This window comes from Bos indicus x Bos taurus, chromosome X, assembly GCF_003369695.1.
Source record: "Bos indicus x Bos taurus breed Angus x Brahman F1 hybrid chromosome X, Bos_hybrid_MaternalHap_v2.0, whole genome shotgun sequence".
NCBI classification, from domain to species: domain Eukaryota; kingdom Metazoa; phylum Chordata; class Mammalia; order Artiodactyla; family Bovidae; genus Bos; species Bos indicus x Bos taurus.
Window position 1 is genome coordinate 57,889,687 of NC_040105.1, and position 12,944 is coordinate 57,902,630.

At 45.9% G+C, this 12,944-nt stretch overlaps 2 protein-coding genes across 3 annotated transcripts in view; both read right to left on the minus strand.

Annotated features, from left to right (window-relative positions):
- Positions 1-12,944, minus strand: part of ZNF81 (zinc finger protein 81) — a 108,636-nt gene that overhangs the window by 61,557 nt on the left and 34,135 nt on the right. The gene's annotated exons all lie outside the window — the stretch shown is intronic.
- LOC113886682 (protein fem-1 homolog A-like) lies at positions 3,339-5,793 on the minus strand. Its single transcript, XM_027533014.1, has one exon. It carries the CDS (start codon positions 5,597-5,599, stop codon positions 5,153-5,155), a length of 447 nt encoding a protein of 148 aa, XP_027388815.1. The 5' UTR covers positions 5,600-5,793; the 3' UTR covers positions 3,339-5,152.

Sequence of the window (12,944 nt, forward strand, 5' to 3'; positions counted from 1 at the left end):
AGCAATAAATGCTGGAGAGGGTGTGGAGAAAAGGGAACCCTCTTACACTGTTGGTGGGAATGCAAACTAGTACAGCCACTATGGAGAACAGTGTGGAGATTCGTTTAAAAGCTGGAAATAGAACTGCCATACAACCCAGCAATCCCACTGCTGGGCATACACACCGAGGAAACCAGAATTGAAAGAGACACGTGTACCCCAATGTTAATCACAGCACTGTTTATAATAGCCAGGACATGGAAGCAACCTAGATGCCCATCAGCAGACGAATGGATAAGAAAGCAGTGGTACATATACACAATGGAATATTACTCAGCCATTAAAAAGAATACATTTGAATCAGTTCTAATGAGGTGGATGAAACTGGAGCCTATTATACAGAGTGAAGTAAGCCAGAAAGAAAAACACCAATACAGTATACTAATGCATATATATGGAATTTAGAAAGATGGTAACGATAACCCTGTATGCGAGACAGCAAAAGAGACACAGATGTATAGAACAGTCTTTTGGACCCTGTGGGAGAGGGCGAGGGTGGGATAATTTGGGAGAATGGCATTGAAACATGTATATTATCATATGTCAAATGAATCGCCAGTCCAGGTTTGATGAATGATACAGGATGCTCAGGGCTGGTGCACTGGGTTGACCCAGAGGGATGGGATGGCGAGGGAGGTTCAGGATGGGGAACACATGTACGTCCGTGGTGGACTCATGTCAATGTGTGGCAAAACCAATGCAATATTGTAAAGTAATTAGCCTCCAATTAAAACAAATGAATTATTTTTTTTGATATTTTATTTTTATTTATTTTTTTTAATTAATTTTATTTTATTTTTAAACCTTACATAATTGTATTAGTTTTGCCAAATATCAAAATGAATCCAAAAAAATAAAAAATAAAAAAAATTAAAAAAATGAATTAAAAAGAATAAAAAAAAGAAAGAAAACAAACTGACATTAGACAATCTGGCAGACTGCTCAAGACTGCTTTTGACTTCTTTTATAATATAGCATCTTCTATGATACAGGCACTGAAACTAAAGCAAATGGTGGAAGAATGGTTGGTACACTATAGAAGCATTTTTGGAAGAAAGAAAAAGCAAAAAACTCAGAGATCACGATGTGTTTCCATAAAGTTACACCATGTGTACCTGCCTCTCCTGCCTTCCCTTCCATTTCCTTCACCTCTGCTTCCCCGGAGACAGCAAGACGAACTCCTCCTTTTCCTCTTCCTCCCCAATCTACTCAACACAAAGACAAGCATGAAAACCTTCATGATGATCCACATCCACTTTAGCAAAGAATCATCATGCCTTATGGTTATCAAACATATCTGTTGTGTATGTGTTTTGCATGTCTTCATGTGAAAATCTAATAACTGTATGACAAGAACTGTATGGGATGTGTTTTAGCCATTCTCATCTTCTAGGTATGCATCGTATAGAAAATATTGTGTGCAAGATGTATTGCAATGGACAGCCTATCCTTACATAGGCAGAAGATGAGTGATATTTAATATGAAATTATTAGTGTGTTAGTTTTCTTACTGTTTTACAACTTTGCTCTGAAAGAATTACATTATTGTAAGGGATACCTCACTCTGTCTTGTAAATGGGAAAACTACATATAAGCCAGTCATCAGACCTGTTTTTTAAAGTAAAAATGCTTGATACTGATTATGAATATGACTATTATACTGTATGCCACAAAAATTTTAAAACAATTCACTCATTAGCATATAGGCTGAGCTACCATAAAGCAATCATATTGCTGTTTCTTCATTATCAGGGCATGAATCATAAGTGTAAATAAATATGAATTTCTTTTTTACATTATCTTTTCATTTGTCATATCTAGTGTTAATAAAATGTAAAACATCTATAGTGTTTGTATCACATAAAACAATACTGATGTAGCTACTGACAAATAACTCCTCTTGTAAAGAGATGACATAAACTTACAGTATCAATAAATACAGGACAGTACTGTGAATGTTTTTTCTCTTCCTTATGGATTTTTTTTTTTTTTTGGATACTGCCTCGTTTCTTTATTCCAGGCTACTACACTGCCAGGGACAGTGATGGCATTTCCTGCCTTGACAGAAGGTAAGAACCTAGTCTGGAAAATAAAGAACGTCCTAACTAACACTGCAAATCCAAACAAGACCTAGTCCCCTTAGAGGGACAGAATATCCAAGGACCTACCATGGCTTCTGGAGGCTTCTGTGTAGCTTCCCCAAGACAGGGCTGGAGGAGAGGCACAGGGTGGGAATGGCCTCTTTCCTGAGCTGTGGGGGTGGCAGTTCCAGTCCCCTTCTACTCTTGACTGCTTTCCCAAGATGCCAAAAACACTCTCCTGCTGGCAGCCATGGCACATGGAGGATACCTCCCCCACCCCGCCTCCACACAAGACAATCTTGCAGGGGTGGCTTCTCCAGCAAGAGCACTTGATCACCCTCCCCACCCCCAGTGATGGGAGACCAAGATTTTGTACTACTTTATTCGACAACCTATTTCGCACATCCACCATCTTATCTAGCTGACTCAGTGGGTTAGTATGTCAATACCTGGAATTGTCTCAGGGTCACGTGGATCATGGTTTCCAAGCATCTAAAAAATGGCTACAGACACTTGGGTTGTTCGCCACAAACCTGTGTCCTTCTGCGTGATTTGTGAGGCAGAGGTGACCTGCAGTTTGAACTCAGAAACTGAAAATCAACCCCCAAACCAACCAACCTATTAATAGCTCTTGTTGGGTGGGAAGTGGCTGGCAAGCCGCTTGCTCCTTGTTTGGAAAATGACTTCTCTTTCTAGTGAGAATGGGAAGTAGGGCGGCCCAAGTAAAAGGCTAATGAGTCAAGTGTTCAGAAATGTACGGTCACCCTTGTTTGGGGGACTGTTACCTTCTAAATTCCTCACAAAATATAGCTCACCCTTGCTGGCCGAGGCCATCTCAGGCAAGATAAAACCTTGCTACATGAAATGAACTTAGGGAGCCTGACACCAAAATCTTTTTTAAAAAGTGGGAGAGGGAGGTTGGGAGGAGGGTTTGGAATGGGGGAACACATGAATACCCGCAGCTAATTCAAGTCAATGTGTGGCAAAACCACCACAATATTGTAAAGTAATTAGTCCGCAATTAGAATAAATAAATAAATTTTAAAAAGTGTAGACAAGTAAAACCTTCTGCACCACACATGTAAGCTGCCGATGTTGGTGCTCAGTTCTCTTGGACTCTTTCCGACCCCATGGACTGTAGCCCACCAGGTTCCTTTGTCTGTGGGGTTGCTTCTCCAGGCAAGAATATTGGAGTGAGTGGCCATTCCCTTCTCCAGGGGATCTTCCCGACACAGGGATGGAACCCACATCTCCTGTGTCTCTTACACTGCAGGTGGGTTCTTTACCACTGCACCACCTGGTAAGCACCAACTCCTCTCCGCCAGGTAAATAAACAGAACACCAAGCCACAAAAGCTACCCAAGGGGCTGGTGGCTCGGGGAAGAGTCCAACCCACAGCAGGGCAGAAGGAGCAGGTGCAAATGTGCCAGAAATGTTGATTCTCCCATTTTGCCCCCTCAGGGCCTCCAGTTCTAACACTGCCCTGGGTAGCTGGGTCTATCTGGTTTGATACATAAAAGGTAGAGGTCAAACCCAACTCTCAGCTTCTTGTATTTCTAGTAGGGAAGGAAGGCAATGGCTTCAATCCCTCTGCCACAGGGCAGAGCCAAGATTCTCTGAAACTCAGGCAGATGGGACGTGTGGGAGGTTGAGCATCTTCTCCTTATGGAGCATGAGTGTGCTAACCCCTAGAAAGAGTCAGTTCTCTGAGCACATGGTCTGGAAGCTTCTACCACCAACAGCTCATTGATTCTTGTCCCCTCTCCCTGATAAGGGGAGGGGGCCATGGAGACCCGTGAACTCTTCCCTGGTTTCCAGCCACCAGAAATGGTCTCCAGAGACGGGGTGGGGACAGGTATGGGCCCTGGCCCTGCTGGGTTCTCCTCTCCAACCCCTTTCAGTACAGCTAGATGAAAGCCTCTAGCTCTTAGGGAATGAAGCCCTTGAAAGGGATCTTGTTCTTGTCCAGAGTGCAGGCTGAAATACACTACAGGGTCACAAAGTTGAAGGGCTGAGTGGTGCTCTTGGCCAGCAGCTTCTCATGTAGCAGCTCTTAGGCTGTCTTCTTAAAGGGGGTGGTGGTGTCCATGTGGGTCCCTGCCTCTATCAGGGCATTCATGATCCCAGGCAGTTGTTCTGCTTTGCAATGTGCACTGGGGGTGTTGTTGTCAAAATTGCGGCTGTCTAGTTGGCCCTGCAGTCAAGGGCACCTTGACCACCTGGATAGAGGGGAATGTGCCCACTTAGAAGGGAACCACATTTGTGGTTGGTGTCCACCGCCATGTGCAGGAGTGAAGACATTCTTGCTGTGATGGGCACACTTGAGCAGTAGCTCTGGTGCTTCATGTCCTCCTGATCCGGCCTGCACTCCACTTTCTCCAGCAGGTAGAACAGGTAGAGGATGATGGCCAGGGCCGTGGTGAACTGGGCTGAGTCCCTGGGCTCCTTGGGCCCGCTCAACTTTCCAGACCTTTGCACAGCACCCACATTAGATCTGCAAAGCCATCTGGCGTACTCAGGCTGCCCCTTGGCCAAGCAGTTCTTAAGCAATTAGGAGAAGAGTTCATCAAAGGACAGGAAACTTCTAGCGGTCTGAGGCTCCAGGTTGTTCTCCTGCATGTCCAAGGTGTACTTCCACTAGTGGATGCAGCACTAGATGCTGTCCAAGTTTGCCTACACCACATCCTGGTAGCGCATATAGTGGGAAGTGTCCAGGTGGGAGGGACCAGGACCGCTCTCAGGTCAACAGTGCCTGCATATGCTTCTCATTCCCCTGCATGATGAGTGCCTCCAATTCCTTGGTGGTGTTCACCTCCCTGGAATAGTCAGAGGCGAGGATTCGGGTTTAGGCAGATATATGTCCCCTGGTGACGCAGCTCCATAGCCCCCTACCAAGAGTTTCAGGACCCCAAGCAGATCCCATTTCTTAGCCATGTAGGTGGCTCCCAGCAGCTCCAAGGCTGTCAGGCAGCTTCCCAGCTGGTGCTCAGGTGTTCCTCCTGGGAAGAGCTGCAGCAGCAGGCACCCTGGGGCTACACACATGCCTGGCTGGTGGAGGGGCCTTCTTGGGCTATCCCTGGCCACGTCTCCTCCCCAGCAGGCTGCTCCTGGCTGAGGTCCTCCACGATGCTGGTGTGGTCTGTCATGTGGGCAGCCAGAGGTGGTGTTACGCCATAGCCATCCCATTCCCTGTGAGCCTGGCACCCAAACAGCAGCTGCAGGATACCCAGGCTGCAGGCCTTGGTGCAGTCACACAGGGCCACACTGTCCTTGATGCTGCACAGGTGCACCTGGGCACCCTGCAGTAATAGATAGCGGGTGATCTGGCAGTGGCCTGTGTAACAGGAGATCATGAGGCACGTGTGCCTATGTCGGTTGGTCACCTCCAGGTCCACCTGGTGTTCGTCTGCTGAGTAGCACAACACCTCCATGTGCCCCCTGAAGCAGTCAGCACACAGGTGCTTCATGCACGTGCGCATGGTGTAGCTCACCAAGGCTCCACAGTACAGCAGGCCCTGCACCAGGTCCAAGGGGTCAGTGGCCTAGGTGGCCCAGGGTGGCTGCGCACCCTTGATGGTCTTGTCATTGAAGTGTACCAAGCCACCCGCCTCCAAGCTGGCACTGCACGGTCCACCTTACTCAACCACATATGCTGCTGCTAAGTCGCTTCAGTCGTGTCCGACTCTGTGCAGCCTCATGGACTTCAGCCTACCAGGCTTCTCCATTCATGGCATTTTCCTGGCAAGAGTACTGGAGTGGGATGCCATTGCCTTCTCCACAACCACATCTAGGTGGCTGTAATGGGAGGTGATGACAAGCGGCATCCCCACCTTAACCCCCGACCCCTTTCCCCCATTGGCCAACTCGCCCATCAGCTTGTCCAGCTCCTCCCTGTCCAGCCACTAAGCAGCCTCTGAAGCATCTACCACGGACTGCGTTGTATATGGTGGTGTGGAGGTCCACCATCTGGGCCTCCGCCAGGACATGGGCTGGCACAGGGAAGGTTAGAGGGACAGGGGACTGAGGACTGAGCCCAGAGGGGCAGGCTGCAGCCTTCACCATCTCCCCCACTTCCATCCTAGGTGCATCTCCTTATCAATTTTCTTAATAACATTTTTTTCTCCAGCTTACTTGAAGAATACAGGATATAATGCATGGGTGTGAGTGTGTGATCAGTCGTGTCTGACTTTGTGGTTCCAGGGAGGCTCCTCTGTCCATGGAATTTTTCAGGCAAGAATACTGGAGTGGGTTGCTATTTCCTTCTCCAGGGGATCTTCCCCATCCAAGGATCAAACCTACCTACATGGCCCATCTATTACACTGGCAGGCGGCTTCTTTACTGCTACCACCCAGTTAATGCATATAACATACAAAATAGGTGTTAATCAACTGTTTGTGTTAACTGTAAGGCTTCCAGTCAATAGTAGACTTAGTAGTTAAGTTTTGGAAGAGTCTAAAGTTATACTTGGATTTTCCACTCAGAAGGGGGTTGATGCCCCTAACCCCCACGTTGTTCATGGGTCAGTGGAACTGTCATTGTGGCTTCCACGACTGAATATGTCACTGGGACAGTGCTTTGCATGCTTGTTCTAGGAAAGCTGGATAAAAACCAAAGGGAATTCTTTGGTTCAGGGACTGCCATGTGCAGAGAGATGACAGCAGAGTGTGCAATTCACTCCCCAACTCATCTCCCTATCCTCTCACAGGTGACGGAAGAGGAACAGCAGAGACTCCCTGGAGGACAAAGAGAAGTCACGGCCTTGATTAAGACTAAAATGTGGCAGGTAGATTATGACAGTAAAGCACCAATAGTACGGCCAGTGGAAAAAACTAGCAGGGGGTGCAGGCTCACTGTGGATTACCGCCAATGGAATGTATGTCGCTCCGGTGGCCCTGGCCGTTTGAGACATTGTGACTGTAAATGAACACACAGCACAGACTGACGGCACTGGGAGTGCTGTGTCGACTGCCTAGGCCTTCTCTTCTGTCCCACTGGACTTGGAAGACACTCCTCCATGGGTCTCTTGTGCTCCTACACATCTTGCTGAGTGTGACAGGAAAGCAAGACCCCAAGTGCTCTTTCCCTGGCATTTCTCAGGTTTGTGCTTACAGCAAATGATTCTGAAACTGGTTTCCAGGCTGCTGTTAGGCAGCCAGGTGCCCAGGCTCAGGGGTCTTTCCTGTAATGCAACTCAGTGCACATGCAGGCATTTGTCAAGAATGATCTGAGTCACCCCTGTGGGAACTTGGGCTTAGGGAACTCACAGCCTATAAGGTTTAAAAAAAGGAACCTTCCCTGTTGATATAAGAGAAGAGACCTTTCCCTCCTTCACTTTTCTTAGAACATTTCCTTGATAAAACTGGTATTTGTAAACATTCCTCTGTCCCTTGGATATGTATGTAAATTTTAAAAGGGAAAATAAGCCTTCTGTCAGCATTACAACCCAGGAATATTTTTCTTATGGGCCTGGGGGCCATCTCCTTGAAATATAAACACCAAAGAAGACAGTGCTCTGTCTCACTGTCATCCTGGGAGCTTAGCCTGGGGGCCTGGCTGTAAGCTGGAATTGCTGCTGCTGCTGCTGCTGCTAAGTCGCTTCAGTCGTGTCCGACTCTGTGCGACCCCATAGACGGCAGCCCACCAGGCTCCCCCGTCCCTGGGGTTCTCCAGGCAAGAACACTGGAGTGGGTTGCCATTTCCTTCTCCAATGCATGAAAGTGAAAAGTGAAAGTGAAGTCGCTCAGTCATGTCTGACTCTTCACAACCCCGTGGACTGCAGCCTACCAGGCTCGTGCATCCATGGGCGTTTCCAGGCAAGAGTACTGGAGTGGGGTGCCATTGCCTTCTCCGAAGCTGGAACTACTTGCTTGTAATAAGAGACAGGAGAATTCTGATTTGCCTTTGGATAAAGGCAATTAACCTGGCTTCCCAGGTGGTGCTAGTGGTAAAGAACCCATCTCCCAATACAGGAGCTATAAGAGACACAGGTTTGATCCCTGGGTCAGGAAGACCCTCTGGAAGAGGGCATGGCAACCCACTCCAGTATTCTTGTCTGGAGAATCCCATGGACAGAAGAGACTGACAGGGTAAGGTCTACAGACTCTCAAAGAGTCAGACAAGACTGAAGTGACTTAGCAGGCAAACAAAGGCAATTAACTGGCACAGATGCCACTCCCATTACCAGCTGAGCTTAGGATGAACCATGAAAGAATGTAGAGAAAACGGTGCTCTCAGGTCCTCTTGTAGGACCACTAGTTGTCATTCATCTTAAGAACATGCAGGTACTGGACTGTATCTGCTCAGTTAAACAAATGGTTGATTTCTTGCTATCTTTGCAGTCTGATTAGCAGGTTGCCCATGATGCCAATCACTGTCTGGTTTAATACTCAGTAATGAAATCATTCTACTTCTATTCTACATTTGTGGAGAAGATTTCCTGGGTTGTCAGGAGATTGTATTTTTAATTTTCCACAACAGTATGCTGCTGCTGATGGGATGGCCTGAAAGTTCCTAAACTAAGCAGACCAGTGAAGGTAAATTATCAAATGCCTCCCTCTTAGCGCTTTGCTCTTTTCAAATACTACCTGGATGGATCCCACTCTCCAAATTCTAGATTTTCTTTTTGAGTAAACATGCATAATACAGGACCTAAAAATCCATCAGGGTCACCATCAGCTTTAATGGTGGGAAAGATGGAAAGCCCAGATGTTGCCTGCAGATCTTCTCTCTTGAATGGCCAATACAGCTCTGTATGACATTTGGAAGGGAATCCATTTTAAAGGAAAATGCAGGCTTATATTGACCTGAGAAAGCTTTCTTTAATTTGGATGAATTAACATATACAGTGGTTTTTATTAGGACCTCATCCTCAGGCTTCCCTGGTGGCTCAGATGGTAAAGAATCTGCTTACAATGCAGGAGACCTGGGTTCGATCCCTGGGTCGGGAAGATCCCCTGGAGAAGGGAATGGCAACCCAATCCAGTATTCTTGCCTAGAGAATCCCATGGATGGAGGAGACTGGCAGGCTACTGTCCTTGGTGTTGCAAAGAGTTGGACACAACTGAGCAACTAAACAATTGCACTTCATCTCCAGCAAAGGAATTACTCATGTTTACAGGATGAATATCATCCTAAGAAGAAGGTTAAAAATTATTTGGGAAGATGGAGGAAATGGGAAAATTAAAGTCACTTTCTCTTTCACCAAACCCTCCTCCTCCTTTCTCTGCTGTCTCCCCTCCTTTTGCTCCCTTTCCATGGCAGCTCTTCATCTTCAGGCCTCAATCTGACCCCTAGTAAGGGTGAAGCTATGACCTTTGAGATGGGCAGTTAATCAGCAGATTTCCCTGCAAAGAGGGACAAGGAGACAGTAATGAATTATCTGCCCCGTGTGAGATGTGTGTTTGTCTCATGCCCTAGCTCTGATTTGATTTCATGCTTAGCCTAGATTTTGACCTTCAAGATTATTTTCTTATCCACGAACTGTATAGCTAGGAAAGCAGAGATGACAAAGCAATATTATCAAGGAATAACTGGGAACTTGGATAAAAGAATGTGTCCCCCGCCCCTCTTCCCACGGTGGCTACAGGATGGAGAGTGGTTGCAGCAGTCACTTAGAAAAGACAAACAACAAAGGTGCTAGGCTGAAATATACAGTATAGGAAAGGAAATCCAACAGTCATCTAATTCTACATTTTTCCTGACTCAATGACAAGATAGCTGGCCTTCCCTAACCACTTTGCCAATAAAGCTGATTCACTATGTAGCTACCCAGACTTGAAGCAGTATGAATCTACATGACCTTCAACTCTCCAACATTTTTCATTGAGGCCTTCTTTTCGTGTGCCCAGGGAAGACCCACAGAAGTTTGCACAAGTACTTGGCAGTGTGTTTTCAGTTTACAGCCCCACACATGGGGATGTGCCCTGGTTGCTACACAGAATTCTGCAACAGGATTTGGTTATATGATTAAGCAGCAGGCATGTCAGGACTGGAAGGTAACATACCACATCAGAGGGAATTGTGGCCAAAAGACACTGACTATATGCCACCTCCCACAACCATGGAAGAACTAATGGCTTGAGGGGCCCACTGAGAGGGCCTGCAAATGGCCGTACTTGAAGCCTTTCTGCTAAAAGTGAGCTGGGAGAAATCAAGGCAGTATACTCGGAAGACTAGTGAGTTCCCTGTTGATTTTCATCGGCAGTTTGTTGATACTTTCTCAAGATTTACCAGCATGGATCCAGGGCAGTGTTCTGCTGTACTTTTGTGTCAACATAGGACAGTCTATTATATAAAACTTAGCAGCAGCTGCTCAGTTTTGGGATAATCTAGAGAAAGTGGAAGAAGAAAAGAAGCAGTTAAACAGCCCAGCAGGCTCCTCTGTCCATGTAATTCTCCAGGCAAGAATACTGGAGTGGATTGCCATTTCCTACTCCAGGGGATCTTCCCTACTCCAGGGGATCTTCCTGACCCAGGGATGGGATCCAGGTCTCCTGCACTCCAGCTAGATTGTTTTTCATCTGAGTTACCGGGGTAGGCATGTTTGGCACTTGGTTACAACTATTTTTCAAGGGAAGAACCCCTACTCTGGACAACATGTGAAGGGAGCCAAGGTAGGTGGCAAAACTGTATGCCATTATTACATGAGGCCAAGACACTTAAGAGGGACTGTAGAAAGAGACTCCTGAGAATGCAGACCTTGCAGGAATAAGGAATCAGGAAAGGCCAGGACAAAACCCTCAGCTAGGAAATAACAGCCAAAAGGCTCAAAATTAACTTATTGAAGGAATCTTGGAGGTAGAAACTGGTGAACCACAAGTTTCAATACCTTGCCCTCAGGCTAATCTATGCTTGCCTTTTCTGAAAAGTATCAGTGCTGGAAAAGATTCTTGAGAGGCCCTTGGACAGCAGGGAGATCAAACCAGTCAATCCTAAAGGAAATCAACTCTGAAATGTCATTGGAAGGACTGATGCTGAAGCTGAAGTTCCAATATTTTGGCTACCTGATGCAAAGAGCTGACTCATTGGGAAAGATCCTGATGCTGAGAAAGACTGAAGACAAAAGGAGAAGGGGGCAGCAAAGCATGAGATGGTTAGACAGTATCACCGACTCAAGGGACATGAATTTGAGGAAACTCTGGGAGATACTGAAGGACAGGGGAGCCTGGTGTGCTGCAGTCCATGGAGTCATAAAGAGCCGGATACGACTTAGCGACTATACAAAAACAACTGGTGCTGTTTATTCTGCAGTTTCCTGAGAAATGTGTCACTTTCCATCTAGTGGTGAGTCGATAATCACCACTGAAGTTTGGCATTTCAGATCAGCCTTCTACTCGCTCCTTTTCTTCCAGTTTCCCACAAACACAGGTCCTCTGATGACAAGGATGCTTTCTCACCTTCTCCTGTAAAACTACTAGCAAGAGATATGCTTGCAAATTTTCTGTGCAGGATAAAAGCTACCATATTCTGTAAACTAGATGGAATGCTTATGGCTATCCCACCTGGTTTGGTTATTTATGTGCCTTCAGAGAGGAAAGGGGCATAGGAAAGAGGGTTGTGCCAGAAAATTACCCCAAATGGAAACAATCAATATATGACTTTGGGCCCTAGAGAACAATGATACTGGTTTAATTCAAGATACAGAAGCTTACCAAAAGGATAAGCTATGGCCATGTGTAAAACAATATCCTTTGTTGAAAGCCCAATTCAAGGGAATAAAATCAGTTATAAAAGAATTAGAAAAGCCAGGAATAATTTTAAAAAGGAAATTCACCCTCTTATTCATCCATACTTCCAGTAAAGAAGGAAGGTAAATTTGATGAAGATGGACAACCACCATGTAGATTGACACAGAGTTTAGAGAAGTAAATAAACCTGTTGTTCCATTAACTGCTTCAGTTTCTAGCCCTACCAGCTATTCTGACTTCGGGACCATAGTTTGTAAAGTTTTTCTCAGTGTTTTGCTCTTTTTTATGTTTCTGTAGCTAATGAATCTAAATTATTATTTGCTTTTACTTAGTAGTATGTGCTAAGTCGCTTTAGTCGTGTCCAACTCTTTGCAGACAGTCCTGTGGACTGTAGCCCTGCAGGCTCCTCTGTCCATGGGATTCTCCAGGCAAGAATACTGGAGTGGATTACCATGCCCTCCTCCAGGTGATCTTCCCAACCCAGGGATTGAACCTGCGTCTCTTACGTCTCCTGCATTGCCAGGCAAGTTCTTGACCATTAATACCACCTGGGAAGCCCTGACTCCAGTATTTATGGCAAAGAATTACTCGTGGGTTCCAAGACTCTCTATTGTTTTCTCTAGACACTCAGAGGAAAGCTAAGGGGAATCTGGCCCATGGAGGGACATCTATAATTATTCACTATGTAGATGATTTTATGGTAGCCTCCAAAACTGAAGAGTAACACAAAGCTGGCATTTTGGCTTTGTTACAATTCCCTACTTCAGTGGGGCACAATGCCTCCCTAGACAATTTCAAATACTGCCAAACTGAAGGAAAATACTTGTATCTGTTGTCAGGTAAGGCTGTAATTTAGCAGATCAAGGAGCCTATTACAATAAAATGACTTAATTTGGGGCACAGGTAGGGCATTGCAGACAGTGGATCCCAGCTTCTGCAGAGAGGGCAAAACTTCTGGTGGAGTACTAACCTAAGGCTCTGATTTGGCCCTTAGAATTTGAAGAGGTTTCTGAACAGCTGAAACTGACTACAGTCTCTCCTGCAGCTTTAAGGATTCCAAATTTTGAAAAACTTTCCCACTTGTTTTGTCATGAAAATAAAGGCACTGCTAGTGGAATTTTAACTCAAAAGGTAGGA